Genomic DNA, 27,997 nt, shown 5'->3' with positions numbered 1-27,997 from the left:
ACCCGGCTGCTGGGCAAAAAACCCGCCGACCCCAAACAGTCGCCCGTCGTGCCGGGGCTGGACCTTGCCCGTGGTCCCGGGAGCTCAGCTCTCGGCGTAACTCGTATTTCTCTGCAAAGCAACACCGCAAAGGTCAAGGAGCCTCCTAGGAGGGAAGGCTATGCCCAGATCTCACCTCGCACACACAAGCTCCGCTCGTTTCTTTTCTCCTTAACCCAGCAGGAAACCAATTGTGGATTTACAGCCTCAAAACCTGCTTTTTTTTTTTTAACTCACAGAACAGAAGCAGCTCAATTAACCGCCGCAGGTCTCCGTGTCACGCCCTCCGGGACCAAGCTCGTGAATATAATGCCTATAGGAGCCTTTTCCTGCTCTCAGGTTCAGCCGCTCCGTAAAGGAGCCGGGTGCTCCCTGCCCTCTTCGTGGGGACACGGAGCCTCCTCCTGCGCCTCCCGCCTGCTGAGGAATGACGCCACTCAAACGCTGTACTTGTATTCGAAATAAATCGACATTTAATATTTTACAGTTACCTTTAAAAGTTCCTCGAACGGTATTTTACAGATCGGCACAGACGTTACACAGATTTGGTGAGGCTGCACAAGGATGACCTGAAAGAACCTCGAACTTCTTTAGTTTCCAGAAAGCATCAGAGGTCAAAACCTCAGCCAGGATTATGAGTCCCTAGAGTTTGTGCTTGTTTTTCCTCTATGAGATGGAAATTCTCTTCTCTAGTAATTCTGCAGGGGCAGCTGAAACAAAGGGGTTTATATCATTAAGAGTGGCAGGGATAGATTTAGCCACGGATATCACGATCATAAATAGCAATGTTTTGACAGGATAAGGTGCTATTTTAAAGTATTGAACAAAAAGAAAAAAAAAACAAAACCACCCAGCTGTCAAATTTCAGCCCCGTATGAGAAGACGTGCACAAACCTGTTTGAGAAATGAAAAGTCAGTGGGAAAACTTTTTCCAAGTGCGTGCAAAGAGCTATTAAAATCTGTTTCTGATCCCTGGAGCCCACTGGACTTAAAATACTGATGTGCAGAAGCGCACAGCAGCGACCTCAGCGTGCATTCCCGCATCGCCCCGCAGGCACCCCGTGAGACGGGACAGCCCACCGCGACCTGGTAGCGTCTTGGTGTCCCTGTCGAGTCTGTGCCGCGAGCAAGGGATGGACGCTGCTCCACGCGGGTGGGAAGAGATGGGTGCTCCCGGAGTCGGTGCGTGGCCAGGGAAGGTGGGTCCTTGCCGGGAGTCCAAGCTGGCTTTGCATCACGGCGGAGCCAGGGCGCCTACGTATGTTCAAGTCATGCTTCGCCCTGCACGAGGGTCTTTTCTTGGAGTCCACAAGACAACACCATCCTTGGGATGGTTTATTCAAGTAAAAGGATGAAGCGCAGAAGCCTCAGGAGCGTGTTCACCTCTTATTTTTGCTCATCTCTGGCCGTTGGCAGAAGCTGCACCCGCAGCTGCCGAAGGCACCAAAGGGCCAGCTGGTACCTTCTTCACCTGAGATGTCCCCACACAACAGAGACAGCGGGGCCAGGATCGGAGTTGCCAGCACAGGAGGGATCCCCAAAACACTTCCAGGAGGGATGTGGAGGAATCCAGCAGACAAGCCTGACCCACGCTCCTCTGAGACAACTGAAGCCCCCAGGCCCTTTTCGTGGCAGATTCAGCCTCAAATGACACCGCCGCTGTGCCACCAGCCCTTGGGGACGAGAGCCCAACCTTGTTCTTACTAAGAACTAACCAGGTCCTGCTTTCTGGAGGATCGAGGAGCCCACACTGATCACGCCATGGCTGAACCCTGCAGCCCCCCAGCCATATCTGGGGTCCCTTCCAGACATTTTCCAGGGAGCACACATCCTCGGCATTGAGATCCTTTTAGCCTGCAGCAAGCAGCATGTTCTTCTGCCTGTTATCATTAGTGCAATCACCAAAAACTACTGAGAAACAGCTTGAGGGCTATGAAACCAGGCAAGGCTTCTCCAGTTTCATTTTTTGCTCCCGGGGTCAGAATACCTCTAAATACCCGCAACTATTGCACCGTTCTGTACCTAGAGCCTTGCAGAGAGAAGGAAGAGGGCATAAAGCCTCTTTGCAGGGCAGGGGGAATCTCAAATCCTATCGTCGCTTGGGAGCGTCACTAGTGTTTTTGGTGCTGGGTCCTTCTCAAGCAAAACTGCCCCTTCAGGTGAGCTTCAGGCAATCCTCATGGTTTCCCCAGTACGTCCCTCCCTCCCACGAGCGTGAGCATGGGTCCCGCCGTATTTCAAGCAACTATTGAGGATTCAACCTCTGGGATGTCTCGAGCGTAGAGTGCTGGGGAGCAGGACGCAAGAACATGGGCTGAACAGGGAATACATCTCCTGGGTGAACTCTGAAGTCCTGCAGAAACTGGAAGTTGATCTCCTGCAGGTCCTGGGTTTACAGTAAACGCAGGTATACATGACAAGCTGTCCATGCCCTGGTATGGCCTATTGCACTCAATTCACTGGAACGCAAGCAGCAGCCTACAAGCCATGCTGGGCTCTTTCTGGGCCTCAGCTGGCTTGCTCTGCTCTGCACTGGTTCTCTGCAAGACGCCCAACCTTCATAATTTAAAGGAAACCTTGAGGAAGCCTGTCCCCATCCCTGAAGACCTGTCCTGAGCATCCTTCACCTGTTACGGGTGAAATGCCATCAGGACATTGGCTGGGCAGTCTGTATCTCTGCATGCATTGAAGGCCACCTACCACCACTCAGCCAAAGACAGTCATTTTCCAAAACATCTCCCCGTGAGCTCCCCCCACACCACACTGGCCTTGCAGTCACTGTCAAATACAGCCACAAGACCATTTGCTGACAGGAAAATATCCCTGTCCTTGCCTTGACCTCTCAATCCAGGTGTTGTCAGTCTGCTGAACCAGGTGGACATCTCAAGGAAACCACTTCCCCCCATTGCTGAGGAACCCTGAGAGGTGCCAGAGCACACCACCGATGTTCCCGTTTCCCAAAGACAGGCTAAGCCCAGACCAGGAGCAGCTCAGCCACCATGCCAATACTTCAGGCTGCAGTATGTCTTGGACAAGAACGGATGGGTCTCCAGCCCAAAGGAGGACAGTCAGCTTCCTCTTCCTGAGGCTGTTTTGGTGTTTGACACTGTTTGGTGAGACGACACAGGGTTCTTCTATGGCAGTGCTCCACTGAAGGTGGCAATGGGTAAACACAGGAGAGAATGAAACTCGGAGGGGTCCTGGGGAGGCAAAGAGGACCTTCTCAGTGCAAAGAGATCGCTGTCCCTGGGTTTGTAGCACACAGAGATCTCACACCTGCAGGGGAACAAAAAGAAACCAAGATTACGTAAGGTGTGTGTCCTCAGGTGCAGCAGAAATATCTGCAAACAAACAGGAATCAGTGCAGTCTTTTATAGGACTGGAGTTTGAGTGCTGAGAGTTCAGGTCCTTTAAGTTGGCTCCAATTGGGACGTAGAGCAGACATCCACAAAGACTAATTTCTGAAACACATTAGGGAAAACGAGAACTTTTGCACCCCTCAAGTTTTGGGAGAGGGAAGTAGCTCCTTTTCCATTTTATGCACTGAACTCTCCCCACTAGCCCCTTGAGTTGTGCAACAAACAAGTTAAGTAAAACCCTTCTCTTTAGGGTTATTTAAGAAATAAGATCCTATATCTTTTCCCATTGGAGGCAATATAACCTGGGGACCACCCTTTAGACCGTGGCAGTCACGAAGCTCAACTACTGCTGGGATCTGAGCAGGACCATCCAGCCCACCTGAGCTCAGCTGCACTACAGAGCTCAGAGCTAATGTCACTCAGCTTGGGCATCTGGCATAGATCCACAATGGTGCTCAGGACCTTGTCCCCCCGTTGGCCACCCACGCTTCATGGACAAGTCCTTACACGCAGAATGCACCATCCCAGGAGCAGCTGGCCAGGCTGAGGTTCCTACCTGGTTACGCTCTGCAGGATCTTCTGCTCATCCTGGTCCAAGCAGACGGCGAAGGAGGACTGGAGACCGATAATCTGGACCTTGTCTACTTTTATCTGGGACACACTGATCTGCTGATAGAAAAAGAGTCCAAGTGAGGGAGCTTCCAGGCTCAGTGCGTTATCCTTGATCAGGGAAGGGGAGCAGGGGAGCTGAGCATCCCCCCGCAGGCAGGCCTGCTGGCCAACAGCAAACAGATCCCACAGGGAGCGACTGTCTCCTGTCCTGCTTCCGTCCCAGCTGAGTCAGGCTGACATCCTGCTACCAAATGTAAACGCACCGTGATTTGAGTTACCTGATTGAAACTTTTTTTGGATTTGGAGTTTTGCCTTTTGACCACCTCCGTCATGGTCAAGTTGAGACACTCTGTCTTTGAGGCTGTAACAAAAGAAAACTGTTATCACTTGAGGCTTCTGGGCCACTGGTAGGAACCCAAGTGGTCCCTCCACCCCTCAAAGCATCCCAGAGACAGCGGTTCTCAGCAGGACCCTACTGTCATGGGAAGTACGATACCGTTTCCTTCCCCAGTGCCAACCTACGCAGAAAGAACTCAATCAGAGAGACAGAAGTCAACTTCTGAGTAATTTCCAGCTGCTTTCCAAACATAGCAGCAAAGGGCATTTAACTATCTTAGGACCTAAACAGGAGAAAACCCATTGCCCCATCGTCATGAGAAAATTCTAGCTCTCCAGCATGGCCTTTCCTGCAGTCCACCTGGAGATGCTTTGCCGTGGCTGGAATTACAGTGACATCCTGTGGTCAAAACTGCTGAATGTGAAAACCAACGGAGACAATCCAGGGGAACCGGTTTTTTTGGAAGGAAGAGATTCATGAAGCAGAAGCTTCTCCCCAATGCGGAACCGAGGACACCCCCTGAACGAAACACGCAGCGTTGGCAGCACAAGCGAAGCTCCTGAACTAGTGCAGAAACATCCAACGCAAAACGTATAGAGGAGGTGAGAAAATAATTCCTGCTGGGTTTTTTTCCAGGGTTGTCTGCACGGGCTTCATGGATGGGGTAGCAAAAGGAGGGACAGAGGTTTATGTTGAGCTCCGTGGGGCATGTAGGAGCTGTCTCCTGTTTGGTAGATCACCCGTTTGCCACGACTACTCTGCTCACAAACCACACATCTGCCAGACACAAAGCACACGAGGAAAGAGGAACTAAAAAACCCCTTCTGTTTACTCAGAACTGGGTGTCTGACTGCCAAAACAGCGGTTCTTAAGCAAGAATGAACAGGTATTGCTTCTAAATATTCACACAGACTAAAAGTCTTGTTGCTTTTAAAAGGCTCAAAGCCTTATTAAGGCCCCATCAGAAACCTCATTAGGAAAAAAGTTCTGAAGCAGAACCACGTGGCAGGCAGCTATCTCTGAGCTGCAGGAAGGAAACCGGGCTGAAGCATCAGCTTGACGAGAGCCTGCTGAAAGCTGCGGCGGACGGCAGGACAAGCACCCTCACCCTTGGTTCTACCTCATTTAACAACAGTTCTACCTGTCTCTCCTTCTCCTGACTAAACAAGCGTTGCTCTGGAAAGCACCGCTCTCCAGTGACCATCCTGCCGTTTGGACCATGCCAGCCCTGTCCCTAATGGACATCCCATTTCCCTGGCTGGAAGCTTTAGGACAACGGGAAATCAAATGCCCTTCATCCCTGATGTGGTGGCAGCCAAGGACTACAGTATGCCCCAGGGAACCCCAGGCACCTTCCACGTATCTTCTCCTGCATTCACACATCCCCGCTTTGCTCCAGCTAGAAAATCCACACCATCCTCTCGCTCCACCAGTCCCTCCCATTGCTCCCTACACAAAGCCAGAAAGACCACCTCTACCCACCTAGTTCTTCGTACTTCTTGCAGGCTTTGCTAAGGTTGACAGATGTGCAGACCTTCTCAACATCGTTCCAGTGACTTCTTCCACTGACGGCTGTCTGCAGAGACGAAGCAAAGCCCATGAGATGCCACGCTCCAGGCTGACGCTACCCTCCCTCCCACCCCTAACCATCTGGCTGGACTAGCTCAGATCTGGATTTACCAGGAGCTGCACAGACAAAGTTTGAGTAGGCATTAAAGTTCATTTAACCCTGGATTTACAAAAATTGCCCAGGCTTAACACTAAATAACTGCAGAGGGACGAAGACAATAATGCTTGACCAATCTCATAGCCTTCTATGATGTTATAACTGGTTGGCTAGATGGGGGCAGAGCAGCAGATGTCATCTACCTTGACTTCAGCAAGGCTTTTGATGCTGTCTCTCATAACATCCTCCTTAGGAAACTGAGGAAGTGTGGACCAGACGAGGGGACAGTGAGGTGGATTGAGAGCTGGCTGTGTGACAGGACTCAGAGGGTTGTGATTAATGGAGCAGGGTCAAGTTGGAGGCCTGTAACCAGTGGGGTCCCCCAGGGGTCAATACTTGGACCAGTATTGTTTAACGTATTCATCAACGACCTGGACAAGGGGACAGAGTGTCTGCTCAGCAAGTTCACTGAGGATACCAAACTGGGAGGGGTGGCTGACACCCCAGAGGGCTGTGCTGCCATCCAGCGTGAGCTAGACAGGCTGGAGAGCTGGGCAGAGAAGAACCTAATGAGGGTCGACAAGGACAAGGGCAGGGTCCTGCACCTGGGAAGGAAGAATGTCAGGCACCAGTATAGGTTAGGGGTGGACCTGCTGGAAAGCAGCTCTGAAGAAAAGGATCTGGGGGTCTTGGTAGACAGTAAATTATCCATGAGCCAGCAACGTGCCCTTGTCGCCAAGAAGGCCAACGTAATTCTGGGCTGCATAGGGAAGAGTGTGGCCAGCAGGTCAAGGGAGGTCATTCTCCCCCTCTACTCTGCACTGGGGAGCCCACAACTGGAATACTGTGCCCAGTTCTGGGCTCCCCAGTTCAAGAGAGACAGGGAACTACTGGAGAGAGTCCAGCGTAGGGCAACAAAGATGATGGAGGGGTTGGAGCATCTCCCTTGTGAGGAAAGGATGAGAGAGCTGGGACTCTTTAGCCTGGAGAAGGCTGAGGGGAGACCTTATTAATGTTTACAAGTATCTAAAGGGTGGGTTTAAGGAGGATGGAGCCAGACTCTTTTCAGTGGTTCCTAGTAACGGGACGAGGGGTAACGGGCACAAGCTAGAACATAAGAAGTTCCAATCAAATATGAGAAAAAACTTCTTTACGGTGAGGGTGACAGAGCACTGGAACAGGCTGCCCAGGGAGGTTGTGGAGTCCCCTTCTCTGGAGATTTTCAAGACCCACCTGGATGCAGTCCTGAGGGATGTGCTCTGGGCAATCCTGCTCTAGCAGGGGAGTTGGACTAGATGATCCCTAGAGGTCCCTTCCAACTCTGAAAAATTCCATGATTCCGTACTAGGAGGACCGCTGCGACCAGTGGAATATTGCTCCCTGGAAGCAAAGTCCACCAGTATAAAGTGGCAGCCAGTACATGTCATAGAATCACAGACTGGGTTGGGTTGGAAGGGACCTCTCAAGGCCATCTAGTCCAACCCCCTGCAGTCAGCAGGGACATCTTCAACTGGATCAGGTTGCTCAGAGCCTCATCCAGCCTGGCCTTGAATGTCTCCAGGGATGGGGCCTCCACCCCCTCTCTGGGCAACCTGGGCCAGTGTCCAATGTCCAGTCTATGGAAACTAGATGCACACTCCCTATTTCATTTGGCTGAACAGGAGTGGAAAACCACTCCAAATTAGCCAGTAAGTAGACAATTAGCTGGAGTTTGGCTCGTCTGGACTTGGATTTGGGCTCTTCCAGCACATTGTCAGCGCTTGTCTCTCTCAGCCCCCAGCAGAGACGTGTTTGCCCAGCACTGAAGTGGTTTCCTGCCCCGTTTGTCTTTGTGCAAGTCCCGCGCACTCACCTTGCTGTAGGCGATCTGTAGTGTTAGTGGGATTGCTTCTCTGTCTCCATCTATGCCCAGCCTTTTGCTGCCTGGACCTGCAGAAAACAAGGAGCAAATGTCACAGGGTGGCCTTTTATCCCCATTCTTCAGCGGGCGACCGATACGGCAGCGCGCTCAGTACCTACAGAAAGGGGGGGAAAAAAAAACAACCCAGTTTGCTGAACACAGCTTGCGGAGCAAAAAGGCAAAAAGAAAAGGTGGCTTAAAAGCCGCCAGAAAGCAATTAATCCAGTGCAGAAATTCCAACACAAAGCGCAACAAGCAGCTCTGCAAAACTGAAAGCGGCGCTGGCTAAGCCGGCGCAGAGGGGTCAGTGCTCCAGGGAAAACACAAAGCAATAAAAGGCCGCGTTGCTAACCCGGCTCCTGTTTTTCCGGGCATGTTTGTGCCCACATTAAATTAGCCTTGAAATACTGTGCCCGACACTTACTAACTTTCCCTTCCCCCCCGCCCTCCCCGCATAATTTTTTGCAGCTGTTAAGCGGTTCGCTGCCAGAAAACCCAAGGAAAAAAAAAAAAATTAAAAAAAAAAATCAAAGTCAGAAAGGATCGGTGGTTTCATGAGTTATTGGGAAGAGGTCTTGGCCCAGCCTGTATTTTTGGGGGAGTGGGGTGGTGACACTTCGTATGGAGGATGTTTTATGAGCTCTGTTTAGAAAGACAAGGCGAGGTCACAGAAAAGCACTTGGTCAAAAAAAAAAAAAAAATCAAAAAATAACGAAGAGACGTGTTTAAATGCAGTAGTGTTGGTTGGCCATGAGATGTCTCTGCCAGCTGCGCTGCGCCAGGCAGCGTGTCGGTGCCCAGGAGAGCCAGAGAGCACGCTGCCGAAAGATGCTTCTGCCGTTGCTTCTTGTCTCTACTCATTTTATAAATTCCTAGTGTAAAAGCTCATGGATGTCCCCTGCAGGAAGGCTACAAGCACATGCACGAACCTTGCTTTGCCCGGTAAACTCAAGAAAATGGAAGGCGTTTTTTGGGTTTTTTTACAAATGACGCTCCTGGACAAAGCACAAACAACAGAAAGCGGCGAAAAGAAAAGATGAAAAGCTGCGCTTGGCCAGGTGCTGATGAGAGGAAGGAAATGGGCTTGAAGCTGTTTTATTGCAAATACGTCTTAGAGTTAACAGCAGTTAAAAACAACAAGGCGCTGCCGCAGCTTCGCTCCTGAAGGGGAACGCGACGGTCGGGACGCCTCATTTCCAAATTTGTGAAAAGATTGTCTGGAACTTCGCTCACGATGCAGCCTGGGCTCAGCTGCCTCTTCCTTCCAGCCCACGCTCCCTCCAGCCCCTCTTCCCAGTTCTCTCCCAGCCCCGCGGTTTGCAGACCCCCGCCCCCCAGGGCTGCGGGCGCAGACGCAGCTACGGACCTGAGGCTTTGATGGCCCGCGTGGCCGCCGAGTGGCCCAGCTCGAGGGAGTGGATGAAGACTTCGGTCAGCTTTTCTCCCCCGATGAAGGTGAGCTGCCAGGGCGAGAAGAGAGGAGACGTGGTGGGGTGAGGAGACCCAGCCCGCGCCAGGCGACGTTCACCCCTCTCCTCCTTTCTACAGGAAACCGCTCGGTTTGGGAAAATCCTCTTATATTTTCAAAATACCCCTTTTGCTCGCTGCCTTGAGTGACGCCAGCCTTTAGCTGTACTTCTGACTATTTTAACAGACCGCCGGCAAGCAAAACAACCCCAAAACCTAATTTTTGTTTAAAGAAAACTCCCCAACCCGCTGGAAAGAAAAGCCACGATGAGCCTAATGTCTGAGCATCGCTTTGGGCGACACAAATCCCACAAACAGCAGTGACTCTTGCTCGCCACAGCCCCACTGCAGCCGGTCCCGTGCCACCGCACCAAAGCGGTGATTGCAGCCGTGCGTTCAACCTTCCCCACCACGTCTGCCTCGTGCACACAGCGGGATGTGGAAAACAGGCTTCGCGGAGGGGCTTGGTTTGGAAAGCAGAGCACTGGAGGGATTTCCAGTGACGCGAATAACCTGTCAGCACTGACAGGAGCCACTTTGTGTCACGGGAAATGGTATTTGGATGGAAAACTGCTCGTGTGACTTAAGGATTGTCTGGGCAGGACCCGCGTGCTCTCAGTCCTGGAGCCAGGAGCACCACAGGCACCTGAGGAATAAAAGGGGACGGAGCTCTGCCCCACCAGCACGTGGAGGCTGTGCCATACCCCCATCCGCTTCACAGGCAGGTCCTGAGTTGGTGGCACAGGCAGAAATACCCCCCTTTCTCCCTCGCCGAGATGGGGCTGGGCTCCTTCACCTACCTCTGTCTGGTAGAGCTGCAGCAGGACGGGGCGCGTGGCGAAGCGGCAGTAGTAGAGGATCATGTCGGCCAGGATGGGCAGCTGCTCCTGGGAGTTCTCCTGGGGCTCAGCCTCCGGCTTGGCAGACTGCGGCGAGAGAAGAAGTCATAAGCCTGATGGGTACCCACAGCCCGGTGCCAAGAACTGCCCTTCCCACACCGCCAGTGACAGAAACCCTCCTACTGACCACCCAGCTCCATGTCCATGTAGCACAGCCTGCTGTACAGGATTGTGGTGGCTCAGGGCTAAGCAGAAGCTCTCTGCTCAGCTGGCCTGTACCTCGGGGAAGGGGAACGCCAAGCCCTACCAGCTGGCATACACATACCTGACACAGGACGTCCATGGGCAGGTTCATCAGCCCAAGAACGTTGCGCTCGTACCATGGGTCCAACATGCCAATGTAGTGGGAGATGTCGTTGGTGCTGCTCTCCATCCCAGCCAAGGTGGGATCCTGAAACCGGACACACAGGGGTCACACCAAGGCCCCCCTCAGGCTCCTCGCCCCACGCTTGGGTCTGGTGGAAGCAACACCAATGCTGCCCTCAGCCTGCCCTGCCAGCCTCCTCGCACACCACTCTCGGGGCCAAGCAGAGCACTGGTGGCACCGTGAGCCCCACAGTGAGCAGGACACCTACCGCCTGTGCCGAGGCCCGGAGCTGCGGGTCCCCCAGGGACGGGGAGGGATGCATCAGTGGGGTTGATGGAGCCAAGCAGCTCCTCTTCACGGGGACGTAGAAAAACTGCAGCTTGAAGTACCTTGTCAGTGAGGGGCAGGTGCTTTCCTTGAGCCTAGGAGAAGGTAGGAGAGGGCTGGGTAAGCCAAGCCCTCCGGCGCGTCCAGCAGGGCCAGGTACCTGCAGCCGGGTCCCCCCACACCGCCAGCTCACCTGAGGTTGCTGTAGGCTCGGGCCACTTTCCCCGAGATGCGGTCGGAGCCGAAGACCACGACACGCAGCGTGGACACCTTGGCGTCCTCGTCGTAGCTGAGGAAGGGCCGTCGGTGGAGGCTGAGGTGCCGTGGGGCCAGCGGGGCCGGCAGCCGCTGGCTCAGGACGTGCTGCGGCAGCGAGTGAGCGCGCCGGGAGCGCGCCGGGATGCGGTGCTTTGCCTGGGGGGTGCACAGGCTCTCGGCCCGGCGCAGGGGCAGTGGGAGCGAGCCCGTGTCTGGGCAGTCCTTCAGGTCCCTCCTCAAGACCAGCTGGCTTTTGCTCTTGAAGAGTTTGTAGATCTTGTTGGTCAGCGTTTGTCTGTATTTGTGGTGGGTCTTCTCTACCTTCAGCTCCGGCCTCCCCACCATGTCCAGGGAGCTCTCGTCGCTGTCCTCCGCGTACCCGCTGTCCATGCAGTCCTTCAGGCTGGAGACGAACGACTTCAGGGACTTTCTGGAGACCACCGTCAGCTCCGAGATGGAGTCCTTGGAGGTGGTGAAGAGGGACACTCGCGAGGGCTTGGAACCCTCCTCCGACAGCGTTGAGTACACAGAGTCTTTGGAAATAGTGCAGATGGGGGAAAGCAGCGAGTCCCGCTCAGGGGAACAGCCATCGGTTTCCACCTCCTCCTCCTCCTCTTCATCCTCCTCCTCGTTCTCCGAGGCCATGGGCTCGACAACGCTGCACTCTTTGCTGAGGACATCATTGAGGATATCTGAAAGGCAACCAGAGGGAAATCGTGTCTGGCATGGGCTCCAGCATAACCACTGGAAATGTGATGCCTGCAGCCAACGACACTACTACAGCGTGGCCAGCGCTCCCTTTGATCCCGCACGGTTTCAAGCAAGGAGCTGAAAACCTCCTACGGAACGTTTTTAGATTCCCATAAGGCGCTCAGATGCAACGCTAAACAAAACGTGCTTCTCTCCTTGAGGTCACACTCTGTTTGGGTTCGCGAAAGGCAAACACCAGTTGGGGTTTTGCTTCCTTCCTACACAGATTTCACAATGTGGTCACGTCCGATTCAGGTTTAACTGAAGGGCAGGAGGAAAGCAAGGTATTTGGCTAATTGACCCCCAAATCACCCCACTATGGGTGGCCTTGCAGCAAAGCTGGACTCGCTGCAAAGCCCAAGGCAGAGCTCTGGTCCAGAGCTTGCTGAGGCCAGCAAGCAGCAAGCACTAAACCTTCACGGGAACAGAAAAAGTCTTCCAGGAATGGGGAAGCTGAAGAGACCAGCTCAGCAGAAGGAGAAGCCGCCACTTCCCCTGCAAAACTGCTGTGGCCGGGCCAAGAGCACGGCAAAGGCACCCGCTGCTCGGCCATCCCTGCTGGGGGCGGGGGGAAAGAGCTGCAACGTCTGAGGGGTCTCAACCCCACAAGGCCCTGACATCTCAGCGTTGTCAGGCTTTCCCAGCAACAATTATTTCCAGGGCACGAGCAAGGTTTACTCCTTGCAGAGGAGCTTTCTATCAAACAAGGTCTCCGTCCTACCAACATCCCCAGGGACTCGGGTGCGACAAACCTCTCCTAGCTTAATGCAAGGCGAAACTTTGCCCAGGAGATGAAGCCCTGCATGATTTGTCTCTTGGCAACATGTGTTTTGGGGCCACCAGCCTCTTGTGCCCACCACTCGGATGAGGGCTTTGCTTGGCATCGCAGCAGGTGTCATGCCCGCGTCATGAGTTGATGCCCATGTCCCCTCCTGTCCAGGGGACACTGGTACCCACTGCGTTACCTCTCCCATCACCACCAATTTGTTACCAGCTCTTTCAGGCTGCGGCCACAGTTTGTGTCGCACGCCCGGCCGCACGTGGCGGTGCCGGCGGAGTGGAAACGCTGCTCAGCCGCCCCTGCGAGGGGGAGCAGATGCTGCGGTCTCACTGGGAGGGACGGGGGACCCCCTCCGCTTACCAAAGTTATCCTGGTCCCAGCTGTAAGTGTAGCAGCGAGCGGCAGGGATGGGGATGGTGTGGAGCTTGCGGGGCTGAGCCTCACCTGGGACGAGAGGAGGGAGAGGAGTTAGTTTGCAGGGAACCCCGATGGCAGTGCTGACAGCTCTCCTGGCTGGTGGGAGATGCCACCCACCCCGTGCACTTGTTTTGGGCAGCCCAGGGCACGCAGAGCACTGACGCTGCTGTCGTTACCCCCGTGAAGTCCCACGCAACTGGGACGAGAGGACATTCCACACCGCTATTAGCCATCAGACACCACAGCTGCCATCGGTTTCTGATTCAATGTTTGCATCTCGCCCACAAAGGCTGGAGGAACATTTTTGTGTTGTTGCTTCTGTTTTAATGAAAGATGAGAAGCAATTTCTGGCTTGTCATGTAGTTATGAAACGGGACCTGGGTTGGTGGTTTTTTTGGTTTTTTTTCCCTGTTGTAGTGGTTGCTGCGCTAGGTCGCAACTTTGCAAAAGAGGGTCCTGTACTTCAAAGGGCTGGCTCCCAGCACCCGCCGCAGCGCAAGGGAGCTCCTCGCCACCGCTGGGGGTGAGCTGGCAGAAAAATCCGGAGGAAAGAGGGGCCGGGGGGCGTTCCTCACCCACGATGGCAGGAAAGGAGGCGGCCCCGGCGATGTCCCGCAGCACGGACTGCAGCCGCTCCCGGGCCAGGAGAGGGTCACTGCTGGCGGCCGCAACCTCCTGCGCGTCAGCGGCGCTGGCGTAGATCTCCGAGAGCTCTTCCAGAGTCTTGGACTGGGGGAGCAGAGCCAAGATGAGAGATGGAGGGGGTCCCTCCGCAGAGGCAAAGCACAGCTCTTTGGGGAAGGTCATTAACTACACCACTGGGCAAATCTCTCTCCCTCCTCTACCTCCAACCCCCTCCCCTTCAAGCCCCTCCAAGACTTCTGCAAAATGGAGGAGAAAAAAACAAACAAACAAACAAAAAAAATCATTTGGACACACCTAAGGGGTTTTCTTCAGAAGTCTCCCCCCCGCCACAGACACCAAAGCAAAATGTTTCTCCGGTTAAAGAAAAACTTTTGCTGCATTTTAAATTGAGGTGCTCTTCCTCTCTCCACGTAAGAATGGGGAAAGGAGTAAAAGGGTAAAAGGCAAGTTATTCCCTCGCCACACTTCACAACACAGAATTGTGGACCCCAGGTCCAGAGGAGAAGGGGAAGATGTGTATTTTTCCCTACACGAAGTGTTATGAAAACTTATGGTCTTTTGTCAATCAAATACTATTTTGGTCAGGAAATCCACCAGCCACCTGCATGAAACTGCTCCCAACACCATCATGGCATCACCGAAGGGGAAGCTCTCTGAGCCTACCTTCAGGAGGTGGTGCAGGCTGCCCAGGTCGCAGCGGGTGCCAAAGTTGGCCTGGTAGAGGTGCTCGAGGAGCAGGACGAGCGTGGCGTGCTGCGGGTGCTCGCTGGCGCTCAGCTTTTCGGCAATGGAGAGGAACTCGCTCTGCACCTCAGAGCGGTTGAGCAGCAGCACCGTCCTGAGGATAAGGGGACGGCAGTTAGGCTGGGCAGCCGGGCTCGGATGCCGGTGGCACATGAAACTCTTGGACAAATTAGTCCCCTACTTGGCTCTGGGGAGACCCCCCTGCAGTGCTGCCTCCAGCTCCGGGGCCACCAACAGCAGAAGGACACGGAGCTGTTGGAGCGGGGCCAGAGGAGACCCCGGAGATGATCCAAGGGCTGGAGCCCCTCTGCTGTGGGGACAGGCTGAGAGAGCTGGGGGGGTTCAGCCTGGAGAAGAGAAGGCTCCAGGGAGACCTTCCAGCCCCTTCCAGTCCCTAAAGGGGCTCCAGGAAAGCTGGGGAGGGACTCTGGAGCAGGGAGGGGAGCCATGGGACAAGGGGTAATGGTTTTAAACTGGAAGAGGGGAGATTTAGATGAGATCTGAGGAAGAAATTGTTGGCTGTGAGGGCGGTGAGCCCCTGGCCCAGGTTGCCCAGAGAAGCTGTGGCTGCCCCATCCCTGGAGGGGTTCAAGGCCAGGTTGGACGGGGCTTGGAGCAACCTGGGCTGGTGGGAGGTGTCCCTGCCCAGGGTAGGGGGGTGGAACGATGATCTTTAAGGTCCCTTCCAACCCAAGCCATTCTAAAACTCTATGACATTCACGCTAGATGGCAGTGTCCTCTCACGTTAGTCCCAGCCGGAGGGTCTGGGGGGCCAGACCCACGCTGCAGTGCCAGCCGCAGGCAGGGAGCACGTAACGGCTGAGGATGCTCCATCCTGCTCCTCGGCACCATCTCTCCTGCCACACCTGCATTACCACCGGCCCAATAATTGTTCAGTCTACCCCAGACGGGGCTCCAGTCCAGCAGCCAGTTGTCCTAACTGGACAACCAGCGCACACGATGAAGCAGAGGGTAGAAGATGAGAGCGGTCCCCAAAACATCCTCCCCCTGCAAGACGCAGGTCACAGCATCACTTCTCGGCTTTAAGGAGAAGAGCCACATCCTTCAGCTGCATTTTTGCTCTGGACCACAACATGACCCCATCAGGGGGCACCTTTAAGATTCGGCTGGGCAGGGTGTTGGGCCGTCTTGTCTAGGTCGTGCTTTTGCCAAGAAAGGTTGGACCAGATGATCCTTGAGGTCCCTTCCAACCTGGTATTCTCTCATTCTATGACTATCCACAGGCTTTGAATTCCCAGACCTGGATCCCAGAGAGTATGTTTATGGAGGAGAACAGTCCACCTCTGAGCAAAGATGGCTCTGAATTAAGGATGTGCTCTGGTGTGCTTGGGTCTAGAAAGCCCAGCAACGGGCACAAGCTTTCAATAAGCTCAAGGTTCAGCTTGTGTACAGCTTCGTGCCAGGTTTTCAGGGCTTTTTATGCAAATATAGCCATCCTGCTGTAAGCGGTTGCACTTGCACCAGTATAAGCCTGTAGAGCAGCAGAGCTGTACTGGGAAAGCAACACAGCAGCGCCGGTGCAGCCAGGTGGGGTACGGGTGAAGTTCCAGAGCTGCACGGCACGAGCGGAGAGGTCAAAACAGCAGGACAGCCCTCCTTTGTGGAAGTGGCTGTGCATGAAGGACTGTCCCTGGGGCTGGCACTGCAGCCAGGAAGGGCCCACAGCACCACCTGGGCTCATTTTCCTATTTACAAACGAGGCGCCCTGGCAGGAGGTAAAGGTTCAGCCCTCGATTAAGGGGCAAAGTCTCCCTGCGCTCACAGCTGCAAGGCTTTCCTTAACTTGTTGCCCTGGGACGGACTCGCTTCTGACCCCCTCTGGGGTGGTGGCTCCCGAACAAAGCGTCTCCTGGCTGTTCTCCAACGTGCCCCGAGTTCAGCCGCTCCCTGTGGAGGAGACTTTGCCTTCCCTGGCTGTTTTCACCCAGATCCGCAGCCCTGCAGCGAGCAGGGGGACCGACACGGGGAGCCCACAGACCCTGACGCCACTTTCCTCCTCCCTTCCCACAGCTCAGCCCAGCTCTCCAGCTCTCCTCCCCGGCACGCACCGCTACACCTTTGAGACGCTGCTCGCAGCGTGCTCACGGAGCAGCGTGAGACTGTGGGGATGCTACAGAGCGGCACCAGCAGCGCCCACCGCCACACTTACACAGTGGAGCTCTGGTAGTTCTTCACGGGCAGCCCCTGCTCTGTCCTCACCAGCCGCTGGAAGGAGATCCCTGGGGGAGAAAGAGCAGAGGACATGAGACACGGCACCACCACAGACCGCTCTGCCCCAGGAACGTGGTGACTTTGTCTCCTAATGCAGTGCTGAGCCGGCTGAGCCGCTGCCCGGAGCGGGTATGGCAGCACCAAGAGTCCTCATGGGGACAAGGCACAGCCACTGTGTCAGGGGACCAACGCAGGAGCAAGGGAGTCATGGCATGTAAAGGGTAAAAGCCCAGAGCAATGGAAAAGCAACCAAAGGAGGGGATGGGAGAGCTGCTCCAACCCCAATCCCTTCCGCCCCACTGCTGATGTGGGGTGTGAATTGCGTGGATGATATTTAGCAGCTTCTGCCACTTGCATTAGCTCCCCAGGCCCTGGATCTCACTTATGGACAGCAGGTCACTGCCACCTTCCCTCCCGCAGAGATGGAGCCCAGACCGGCCCCAGCAGAAGAAAGGCTGGCGTGGGCAGCCCACGTCCCTGGATGCCTCCCTGGGACTGTCCCCAGCGTGCCATCGGGAACCCCAACCAGGTGACATCGGATGGACCTGGACTGGGCGGCAACAGCAAAGCCTGTGTCACCCCCAACCAGCCAGACTGGGGTACACCTTGGGAAAGAAATTAGGGTGTCAACAAGACCCAGCACCCTTAGCAAGACCCAGCACCCTTATCACTGTGGGCAGCCACGTCCCAACCCCAGCTGCTGCTCGGCAGCACCCACGGGGGGGACGCAGCACCCACGAGAAGCTCATGTTGATCCACACAGGCCCCCTGAGCATCCGCCCCTCTTGCAGAGGCATCAGCCCCGGTTTGCAGATAAAAGCTATTGCATTCTCGGCAAATATTGACAGCAGCTGGTTCTCAGTTAATATTTACCCTCAACTCAATAAAAAGCTTTTGCTTCAGCCTCGTGGCAGGTCACGAAGGCTGGGCAACAGGCATATAAGGTCCTGGCCAGCTTACCAGCAGAGGACACGTTTTTGGTGTTCTTAGCTCCAGTCGGGGGGAAAGGCCGTGGTGAGGGGCAGCACCGGGCTCCCCAGCCCCGGCAGCCCAACATCTCCCACACGGCATCTTTTGGCGGGGGCGAGGGAATCTCATATACTTGTAGGAAGGGAAAAGCTTTCGGACCAAAGTGGCCCCCTCACACAGCCTCCAGGACTGGCGATGGCGGTGATGGCACGGGAGCAGGATGTAGCAGACCCCCTCCACCACAGCACCGGGGCTTTCCCGGTGGTCTGCAAGACGGCCTGACCGGCGTCACAGCAATAACTGACCGGGAAGGAGCTGGGGAAGTCCAGGGCCGCAGCAGCATGGGATGAACATCCCCACATCCGTGCTGGCCCTGCGGCTCGGCACTGGGGGGCTGGATGCAGCGCAAGAGCCCAGCCAGAGCTTGCCTGGTGGCCATGGCCATTTATCTGGGGGTAAATCAGCCAGCCCAGTGCCAACACCACAGAGGGCTTTGGGTTTGTTTTTTTTTTTCTTTTAATCTTTTTGTTCCTTTGAAAGCATCTTTTATCCCATCTGCTCCTACAGGCTCCCATCTCCGCAAGACATTGCTGCCGTGATGGAGACCCCGTATTTCACATCCCGGTCAGGGCTCTCCAAAGCCGGCGCCTGGTTCAAGGACGTGGGGAAGCCCCCCCAGCCTCAGCCGCAGCCCATCTCCAAGGCCTCCCCAGTCCTGCTCGGAGCCAGCCCTGCTGCCATGGCCCTGCGTAGGATTAAACAAGGGCCAAAATCCACTCTGTGTGATAACTGCTCTCCATAAGCCACCAAAAGACGGGGAGATTAGGAGAAACGGCCTTTTAGAAATAATTGGAAGAGCTGCTCCACTGGGAACAACAGGACATCTACGAGGAGTCCTTAATTAAGAGGAGCGCTGCTGCTGCCGATGGATGTGCCCAAAGCCATATCACAAGGTAGTGTCTCGGCTGTAAAGAAAGAGCCGGGGAGTCCCTCAGCCCTATGGAAATCTCCACGCAAGGGCAGGCTCGAAGGCTCCAGCCACCTTCACGCCAATGAATGGACCCACTGTTACCACCCCACCGAGCATTTCAAACCGAGCACCTCCAACAAAGCCCAGGGCCGGGCGGGAGCAGCCAGCACGTGCTTTGCCATGGAAAAGACCCACCAGACTGAAAGGCGGCCAGGAAACAGTTACACGTTTTGCTAATTCACGCTGGTCCAGAGCTGAGTGAGAGTCCCAGCGATGCTCCCACCACCTTGCACGCAAAGCGGCCACCAAAAACACAACCCTGCCCTGCTCCTCCAAAGGAATCTGGTCTCACCCTGTGCTGGGCCACCAGGGAAAATCATCCAGAGGACGGAGGGCGTAGGTCCTCGCCTCCTGGAAATGCTGAGGTTTGGGTTGCACAAGGTAAACGTGGACACGGCGCCCAGGGGATTCACGAAGCAAGCGGGGTATGAGACAGCAACACCAGGAGAGTCTCGGGAACAAGCGCGGGGTGGTCAGTTTTTGGGGAAGCAGAGCCCACGGCAGGGGGGCAGCGCTCACCAGGGGCCTTGAGCTCGTCGCTGATGAAGGTGAGCAGCTCGCGGAAGATGTCGCAGTAGGGCACGGGCCAGGTGAGGAAGCTGTGGTACACGCTGGCGGCTTTCAGGAGCAGGTCGGAGCCTGGTGGGAAGTGGGGAGCCTGCGGGGGGGGGCCGGGGGGACACGGTTAGAAAGGGAGCGAGGACACGGGCCTTGAGCGCTGCGTAAAAACTGGAGGATTTAGGCTGGAAGCGGGAGGAGGAGAAGCAGATCGGAGCTGAGGTTCACCCCGTTCACCCCTCTCCCAGGGAAGGGTCAAGGGATCCCCACTGGGCACAGCTCCGAGAAAGCTTCATCCGCTCTGCACCTCCCCAACCTCCCGGCTGCGGCTCACGTGCCAAAGCCTATATATAAATTTCTTTTTAACAACCACAGAGCCATACAGATGAATCGCATTACAGCCTGTGCTTTTGCAAGATCTGGCAGCAATGATTTCCTTAGGATAATGATGCATTGTGCTAATAATAATAATAAAAAAAGTATTTCCTGTGAAGGCTCCACTCCTTTTCATTAGTGTTGCCTATATATTTTGCAGAAGTATAAAAAAATGTGATGAAAAAAAAAATTTGCCTTCTCCACACAGAGATATTGTCCGTCTCCCTTTCTCATTAGCCCAGCTTTAAATAAAAAGCTTAAAACCACTGAAGCTCATTTTTTTTCGGCTCTCAGCTTGTGCAATGGTTGCCTGGTCTTGATCCCTGTAGATTCGTACAGGATTTTTTTTTTTTTTTTTTTTTTTTTTTTTTGAGATGAATCGAGCACAGCAGAGCGTGATGTTTCAGACGAAAGCCACCCCGATTTCGGTGAACTGTCCCACGTGGCTCCGTGGGGCCCTGGACCCCACGCCTCCCCACGGGCCGGGATCAAGGTACGTGCAGCAGCTTGGGACTTACATACAGGACCGCATAGTAGAAGAGCAGAGCCAGGGGCGGGACGAGGTCGTAGTCGCACTTCTCCTGCACCTGTAGGGAACAGCCCGAGGGCAGAAGGATGAGCCGCGCTGCTCGCCATGAGTGTTACCCAAAAACATCCTTGGAGGTACCGGGAGACTCCCCAACAGCGCAGCCGAGCACCCAACCCACACCATCACATCACCATCCCCAGCAGATTCCCTTGTCTCCAGGGGAAAATAACCCCTAAAGCCCCAGTAACCCCCGCCGCTGGGACAGGCAGGTCAGCACAGACTGTGGCTCTGCCTTTACCCTCGAGAAGCAGGATTTGGCCAAGCTCCCAGCCCTCCGATGCTCCTGATCTGTGCAGGGTTGCATGAAATGCCATGAAACTGTCTCAAAGCAGGCAGCCCAGCCCCTGCAAGCGGCTGCGAGCCTCAGCAGCACACTACAAACCACGGAATTTTGTCCCAGCCTTTGTCATTGAAGAGCCAGCAGAATTATTTCACCGAGGGACACAGCGACGGCCCAAGGATATGCTCGCAGACACTGTCTCCCCCTTGTTCATCAGCACGGCACGAAGGGCGATAAACCCTTATGCAAACCCTAATGTAATAAAATGCTATCTGCGACTAGATCAATTCCAGCCATTAAAAAAAAAAAAAAAAAAAAAAATATGGATTAAACCGAATCGTGCTAATCTTAACTGGTATCTGCTCCACAGCTAGACAGCCTTTCCCAAAAAAAATGAAAGGCAGCATTTACTCCATCACATGAATCCCAGCGCTGGGGGTTTAGGAAACACATCACTGTTTCCTGCCACATCAAGGGATTCCTCCGAGGTGCTCCCGGCCACAGCCCCAGTCATCTTTGCTCGACCGACGATGCCTCGAGCTTCTCCAGCACATGACAGAACCGCGGCGGGACGGTACCATCGGTCCCACGGCCGTTTCGCCTCCCCATTGTGCTTATCCCGACAGTCGCCCGTTGGGATGCTACGCCCTGAGAACCCTGCGTGGTCCCCAGCGCCCCAGCTCCGCTCCTGGCCCGGCAGGAAGCCCGCCAGAGCCGTGGCAAAGTTTCCACCAAAAACAACAGGAAACCTTCAGTTTGCTCTGATTTGGACTAGCAGCTCCCCAGGCGTAAGCTGGGAAGGTCTGGGGAAGGCCGGCCCCATCCGTGCAGCCCTACAACCCTGTGTCCTGGTTTAAGCGACACAGGACTAATTTCTCTTCTAATGCCTGGGAAAACTGCACTTTTAGCAGACTCTAGTGTCTGAATTTGTGAAATATTTACTTTATAGCCAGCTATGATATGCGGGTTTCAGGTCTCAGTGCGCAGGGATGAGGAGGAGCGAGACCCCGGCACTTGCCCCAAGCTGCCAACAGGATTATTTCGTACCACGAACGTCATGTTTAATATAAATTAGAGAGTTTGCTGAGGAGTTCTCTCCCTCCCTTGCTGGCTGCCGTCCTGAGCACTCCTTGCCCCGGTGCCAGAGCCCTGAGCCCTTCCCTTCCTCCCGCAGCCGCAGCGCTCGCAGGGTCCCACATCGGCTGTCCCTGCGGGGAGTGCAGGGCCTCCTGTGATGGAATGGGCTGGGAATAGTCCTTGTGTGTTTAATATTGATATTGTGATCAGTATTGGTTCTTTAGTGTTATTAGTGTTAATTATTTAGTCTTATCCTATTAAATCTGTTTATATTTCAACCCTCGCGTTTCCTTGTTTTTTCCCAATTCCCCTTCCTGGTTGGGGAGGGGTCATCAGGTGAGAGAATAATGGCCTAAACAACAATAAATTGTTGTGGGGCCTCAAACCATAACACCTGGGCTGCTGCCGCACGGCACCGAGCAGCGCTTCGGGAAATCAAACCCCTTCCCCGCGGATCTGCGGTGCTGCCCGAAGAGCAGGTATTGGAGCTGGGCTTTTCCCTTGCTCTTCCTGTGTGCCGGAAGGACACACAGGGCTGTTCCACCAGCATTTCGGACCTGTGAACCCAGCATCTCCCGTGTCCAAGCTCCAGTGCTCCAGCAATACCTTACCACAACCCAAAATCACCCGCCAAGCTCTGCAAAACCCCACTTGGGGCAAGTCCCAGAGCTGATACCACCTCAAAGCACCGCAGCCCCCTCCCACCTCCCGGCAGCCCCCGACTCACCTCTTTGGCTTTGCCGAGGATCTTCTCCACCAGGATGAGGTAGTTGCCGGCGTCTCGGCTCACCAGCTCCTGCAGGCTCCAGCAGTTCAGGCACAGCCCGGCTGTGGGGGAAGACAGAGCCGCCATCACTCACGGCCCCCTCCAAGACCACGGGAGGGACGAACAACGGGAAGGGGTCGGGGCGAAGGCGTTCGCCACCTGCGTCAGATCACGGCAGAGGAAAGAAAACCTTGTGCCCTCATTCTGGACAGATCTAATCTCACCGAATGGTGCTTATCTCGGCGGCATCGCTTCGTACCCGAGCGCCTTCGTGCTCTCGCTCACGCAGCCCAGCGCGGTCTTCCCCGGGAGGCTGGAGAGCTGACGCGCCTGCGCCGCCTCGTGCATGCTGCCGAGGCCGGAGGGATGTGCGTGGCATGGGTGGATGCCCACCTTCATTCTGCCCCAGCACAGAAACACCACCAGTACACCCCCCCCCCCGAGCCCTGCCACCCCCGGGCTCAAATGCCCCAGATGCTCCATCCCAACCATAAACTCCTTCAATTGCTGCAAAATTCAGCTCCCGCCAGGCACACGTCCAACATCCTCCAGCTGCACCGTGGGAGGGGAGATGCTGCAACCCCCCAACCAGCTTCCCCATCACATCAGCATGGTGACAGTCAGACCTCACGTCAGCATCGTTGTTAAGCCTGCCCAGCATTTATTCCACCTTCAAATTTTCACTAAATGTATTAAAACCCCACCAGGAGATGACCCAGATATGGAGAGAGGAGAATTGCCGTGCAAAGGGATGGAGGGTCCTTCACGCCGGTTGATTGAAAACTCCCCCGTCCTCCATCCCCAGACATCTGCCTCTCGCTGCTGGGACCCGACCGGTGACAATGGCCCAAGGTGTTTCCCGAAGCCGTCGCTTTTCTTGGCGGTCAGGGCCACCTCCCAGATGGTCGCAGAGGAAACGCTCTGCGCGAAGGCTGCCGGGCGCCTCCATTCATCCCAGCCCCGCATCCCAGGGGAGGAGGCGGTGCTCTCCGGCTCGGGACCTGCAGACCAAGGGAGCAGCAGCACCACCTCCTCCTCCTCCTCCCTGCCAGGCACTGTCCACAGCCCCATGGAGAAAAGTTACGGGGAAATTTCAAGCGAACAGCCTAGCCAATATTGAGAAGGGCCCGTGTTTGCGTCTCCCCCATCGCCATGGATTTTTCCCCCAGGAGTGGACACAGGGCAGACATCACGCACAGCCCGGTCACAGCCCACGGCACGGTGCCGGGGGTGCCGGCATCGGGGCTCTTCCAAGCTCAGTCCAAAAGGAAAACCAAGAGAAAGAGAGCGTCTCTCACTGCAGGGAAGGGGGGGCTAATGATCAGAGAGGAAAAATAAATATAAATCCAGCCACTCTTTACTCACCCGGTCTATTAAGTGGCACAGAAACATAAAAAACACCAGCCCACGTGTGTTGGCTGTCGCGTTGGAGCTAACGAGGAAGAAACAATGCCGTGAGCTGGCAAGAGACAGCAGAATTCATCACACGTCTACAGGACAGACACTGTCTGTCCCTCAAATGTTATTCCCAAGCTGCAGAAGCTACAAATCCATCAAACGTACCGACACGTAAATGCCAGAAAAACACCTTTACACACCTTCTAGGTGTTAAACAAGATGAATTTAAACCAGGGGAGAGGTCTGCTGTGGCCCAGCAGGGAGAAGGGTGAGGCCAAGACAAGCAAAACTGGTGCTAAGGTTGCAAAAACAGCCTTCACTTGTCCACCCCCCCCAGCCATGGACAGGCGTTTGCTCACCAAGACACACGCTATTTCTGTGGCTTTATGCCTAGCTTGGATGTGAATTACCAGGGCAGGAGCATTCCCTCGTAGGAAAGCCCCCCCCAGCCCTGGTGCCATGCAACTTTTTACTTTCAATGAATCAACATTCGCCAGCCGAGAAAGATCCTGCTGGAAAGCTTCCAAGGAGCTCAGATGCACTCGCTGTTAACGACAGCTGCAATTCTTAATTTGCCTCTGGTACTGCCAGCATCTCGCTGGGTTTGCGGACACCCAGAGCACAACCTTAGATTGTGGTATCTTGTCAGCGAGGGCATAGCCACAGCGACCCGCTAATTCAGCGATGCTCCAGACTTCCTTCAAGCCACTTTCCTACACCATGGAATCACAGAATGGTTCGGGTTGGAAGGGACCTTAAATATCATCCAGTTCCACCTCCTGCCCTTGGCAGGGACACCTCCCACCAGATCAGGTTGCTCAAAGCCCCATCCAATGTGGTCAAAGCCATGGCTCTGCCCAGGATGACTCCGGCAAACTGCTCAAATAAATCAATATTGTCCCAGAGCACCACATCCTCCAGGGAAAGCCCCAGCACCTGTGAGATAGTCAAGAAAGCCCAGCAGAAGTGGTCAGAGCTGCCGGGAGCTTTGCTGACCTCGACAAGAAGCAGCTGGGCTCACATGGTGCCTTGAAACAACCCGACCTGCATCAGCCGGGAGGATTACTTCTCCCAAGAACTTCTCCCATACACCTCTCCCAAGGAACAGGTGACAGGACAAGTGGAAATGGCCTCAAGTTGCACCAGGGGAGATTTAGGATGGATATTCAGAAAAATTGTTACACTGAAAGGGTTATTAAGCATTGGAACAGGCTGCCCAGGGAAGTGATGGAATCACCATCCCAGGACAAGGGGTAACGGGCACAAACTTGACCATAGGGAGTTCCACCTAAACACGAGGAGGAACTTCTTTGCTGTGAGGGTGGCAGAGCCCTGGCACAGGCTGCCCCGAGAGGTGGTGGAGTCTCCGTCTCTGGAGACATCCCAAACCCGCCTGGAGGCGTTCCTGTGCCACCTGCTGTGGGTGACCCTGCTCTGGCAGGGGGTTGGACTGGGTGATCTCCAGAGGGCCCTGCCAACCCCCGCCAGTCTGGGATTCTGTGGAGGTATTTAAAAGCCGAGCAGACGTGGTGCTGAGGGACATGGTTTAGTGGTGGAGTTGGCAGTGTTAGGTTGATGGCTGGACTCAATGATCTTAAAGGTCTCTTCCAACCAAAACGATTCTATGATTATCTCACCCAAGAGAGCCCGTCCCCACCCAGGGGGAAGCCTGGCCGTGGGGAGCAGGATCCGGGAAAGCAGCGGAGCTGAGCTCCATCGGGGAGCATCGCCGGGTGAGGAGAACACCACTTCCTGCGCCAGCGTAACCACAAATACAAATAGCCCAGCAAGAGCCCAGCGAGACGCAGGCTCTTTCCTTCCTCTCACTTCTAGCGAGGGAGGAGGGAACTGCGGCAGCAGCGGCTGGCTGCCTTATTCAGCCTGGAGAAGAGAAGGCTTCGGGGAGACCTTGGAGCCCCTTCCAGTCCTTGAAGGAGGCCTACAGGAAAGCTGGGGAGGGGCTGTTTGCAAGGGCATGTAGCGACAGGACGAGGGGCAATGGTTTAAACTAGAGCAGGGCAGGTTTAGATGAGACATTAGGAAGAAGTTCTTTGCACTGAGGGTGGTGAGACCCTGGCCCAGGTTGCCCAGAGAGGTGGGGGAGGCCCCATCCCTGGAGACATTCAAGGCCAGGCTGGATGAGGCTCTGAGCAACCTGATCCAGTTGAAGATGTCCCTGCTGACTGCAGGGGGTTGGACTAGACGGCCTTGAGAGGTCCCTTCCAACCCAACACGTTCTAGGATTCTATTCTGCGCTGAATGGGCAGAGGGGGAGGCGCTGGGGCAAGGCCGCTGTGAAGGGGCAAGGGACAAGCAGAGACAAGGGCAGGGCTCAAGAGAAGTGTCTTACAAATATAATTTAGAGCCATTTTGGGGTCTTCTAACAGGAACTGTGAGCTGAAGCACAAGGACACAGCCAAGTATATCCGAATAGCATCGCTACAAGCAGAATTTCTGTTTAACTCAAGGCACGGGGATTCCCCGGGGATGAAGCCAAGCAGCGCTGGGAGGCAGCAGGCTGCCAGGGGCTGGGATCCGAAATCTGGCAGAGCAGCATTAACCAAAACACACCAAACCAGCTGCGTCCTTGCCAAAAATAGTCTCGAGCACAAAACGCAGCTTGGAAATCCTGGACACAATAAACAAAGACTACCGGGCATCAGTCAGGAGAGGAGATCCAGACCTGGGTGGGAATTCCCTTCCCTCCACACACAGGCCAGGTCACAAGCATCCATTTACCAACCACTGGAAGCAAAATTAGTCCCTGAAGCCATATCATCCCATGTATCCAGCCTAAAAAGGTTATTTGGGCACGGAAGGTGATGCTCCTCATGATCACAGCCCATGGTGACATTAAAAGCAGGAAGGAGCCACCCACCTGCACGCACACTCTCCGTCCCTCTGCAGATGTCCTGCATCCGCTGGGGACACAGCTGGGTGCTGCGGTAGCAGCCGGCGACTTTTATGAACTGCAGAGCAGCACTTGGTTCATTCCCAGGCCGGGGAAAGGCTGCAGCCAGGTGAGACACCCAGTCCCGAAAGTTTGATTTGCAGCCGCTCTTCCGTCTCAGCACCCCCAAGCTGATGGTCCGCTGCTGGCTTGGTGTGATGGTGGATCGCGCCACCGCACCGGGTCAGGCCACAGATCACAGGGTTTGACACCCAGACAAGGCAGCACAGAGCACAAAGTCCAAACGGGGTTCGTTCCCTTGCGCCCAGGTTTGCTCAAAACCAGCAGCACCAGACCATGCCGGGCACCCTCCCTGTGCCGGGGTGGACCAGGGTAGGATGCGCACCGAGGGCAAGTAGAAAGCTTGAACCAGGTTTTCGCCTGAGGTTTGCACTTGCTCTGTAGTTCCCCCAAAAAGCATTTCTCACTAGGAGATGCAAGTGAGACCCCAGATCTACGAGGAGCCCGCAGCTCGGGGATGCCCTGGATGTCCCCGCAGGCGAGCAGGGAGATGCTCCCTGCCGTCACCGCGAGCAGGGAGATGCTGTGCTCCCCGTCGCTGCCTCTCTACCAAGTTGTGCAAGCGCTGGAAAATCCTGTGTTGGTGGGGAAACGCTTCCCCTCACTCACCTAAGCCCATAGCAAGGCCGGGTTTGCAGAGCTCGGGCGGGTGCCTCTCAGCTGAGGGAAGCAGCAAGTAAAGTCACACGCACAAACTGCTCAACACCTTAAAGGAGAGCGGTTCCCGTGGGAGCTGCGGGGCAAGCTCTGGCTCTGGAGGTGTCAAGACGCACCTTGTGCGGGCAGCACAAACCAGGACTTCACCTTCCATCCCCTGAATGCAACGAGTTCATCGCAAGAGGCACCGGAGACCTCCCAGGAAGGCAGCGGGAAGCTCCATGGCTAAAAAACTGCTTACTTCCACCCTGCCCTCACGCTCATCCATCCGGTTTTGCTCCACTAAAACAGCGACCCAGCGCTATTTATTTTTTTTCTTTATACGTGGAGAATGAGTCAGATTTATCTGCCAGCAACACAGGCAGCCCGGAGCACTGCGCGGTCCCAGCCGGGGGATGCTGGGGCTGAGACACACGGAGCCGCAGCAGAGACAGGACTAAGCCGTGTTCATCTCCAACTGAGCCCAACATGATGCAGACCCAAAGAAAAAAGCTCCTTTTGGGAGAGCAAAACCCCCAGCAAAGCCTCCGAGCAGGGACGCGAGACCCCCTCACCGGGAGGGAGCTCGGGCGCGGAGCACGCTCTCA

The 27,997-nt window shown here is 55.1% G+C and overlaps 1 protein-coding gene across 5 annotated transcripts in view; it reads right to left on the bottom strand.

Annotated features, from left to right (window-relative positions):
- Window positions 1-511: 511 nt before the first annotated feature.
- The window catches only part of PIK3R5 (phosphoinositide-3-kinase regulatory subunit 5), a 68,331-nt gene continuing 40,845 nt past the window's right edge, over window positions 512-27,997 (bottom strand). For 4 of the 5 annotated variants that reach the window (XM_063352412.1, XM_063352414.1, XM_063352411.1 and 1 more), the window contains 17 exons: window positions 22,346-22,446; window positions 20,191-20,259; window positions 19,259-19,397; window positions 16,679-16,748; window positions 14,428-14,602; window positions 13,695-13,848; window positions 13,063-13,146; window positions 11,107-11,863; window positions 10,855-11,008; window positions 10,545-10,670; window positions 10,181-10,306; window positions 9,280-9,373; window positions 7,866-7,942; window positions 5,830-5,923; window positions 4,289-4,371; window positions 3,955-4,067; window positions 512-3,315 (listed from right to left, as the gene is read on the bottom strand). In XM_063352412.1, coding sequence (XP_063208482.1) covers window positions 3,174-3,315; window positions 3,955-4,067; window positions 4,289-4,371; window positions 5,830-5,923; window positions 7,866-7,942; window positions 9,280-9,373; window positions 10,181-10,306; window positions 10,545-10,670; window positions 10,855-11,008; window positions 11,107-11,863; window positions 13,063-13,146; window positions 13,695-13,848; window positions 14,428-14,602; window positions 16,679-16,748; window positions 19,259-19,397; window positions 20,191-20,259; window positions 22,346-22,446 — 2,558 coding nt within the window. In that variant the 3' untranslated portion in view covers window positions 512-3,173. The remainder of the gene's footprint in view (window positions 3,316-3,954; window positions 4,068-4,288; window positions 4,372-5,829; window positions 5,924-7,865; window positions 7,943-9,279; window positions 9,374-10,180; window positions 10,307-10,544; window positions 10,671-10,854; window positions 11,009-11,106; window positions 11,864-13,062; window positions 13,147-13,694; window positions 13,849-14,427; window positions 14,603-16,678; window positions 16,749-19,258; window positions 19,398-20,190; window positions 20,260-22,345; window positions 22,447-27,997) is intronic. The other variant, XM_063352416.1, reaches the window with a different exon arrangement.

The sequence above is a fragment of the Chroicocephalus ridibundus genome, chromosome 14 (assembly GCF_963924245.1).
Source record: "Chroicocephalus ridibundus chromosome 14, bChrRid1.1, whole genome shotgun sequence".
Classification (NCBI taxonomy): domain Eukaryota; kingdom Metazoa; phylum Chordata; class Aves; order Charadriiformes; family Laridae; genus Chroicocephalus; species Chroicocephalus ridibundus.
The sequence above is the reverse complement of the archived record's forward strand: the minus strand, read 5'-3'. Positions and strand labels throughout refer to the sequence as shown.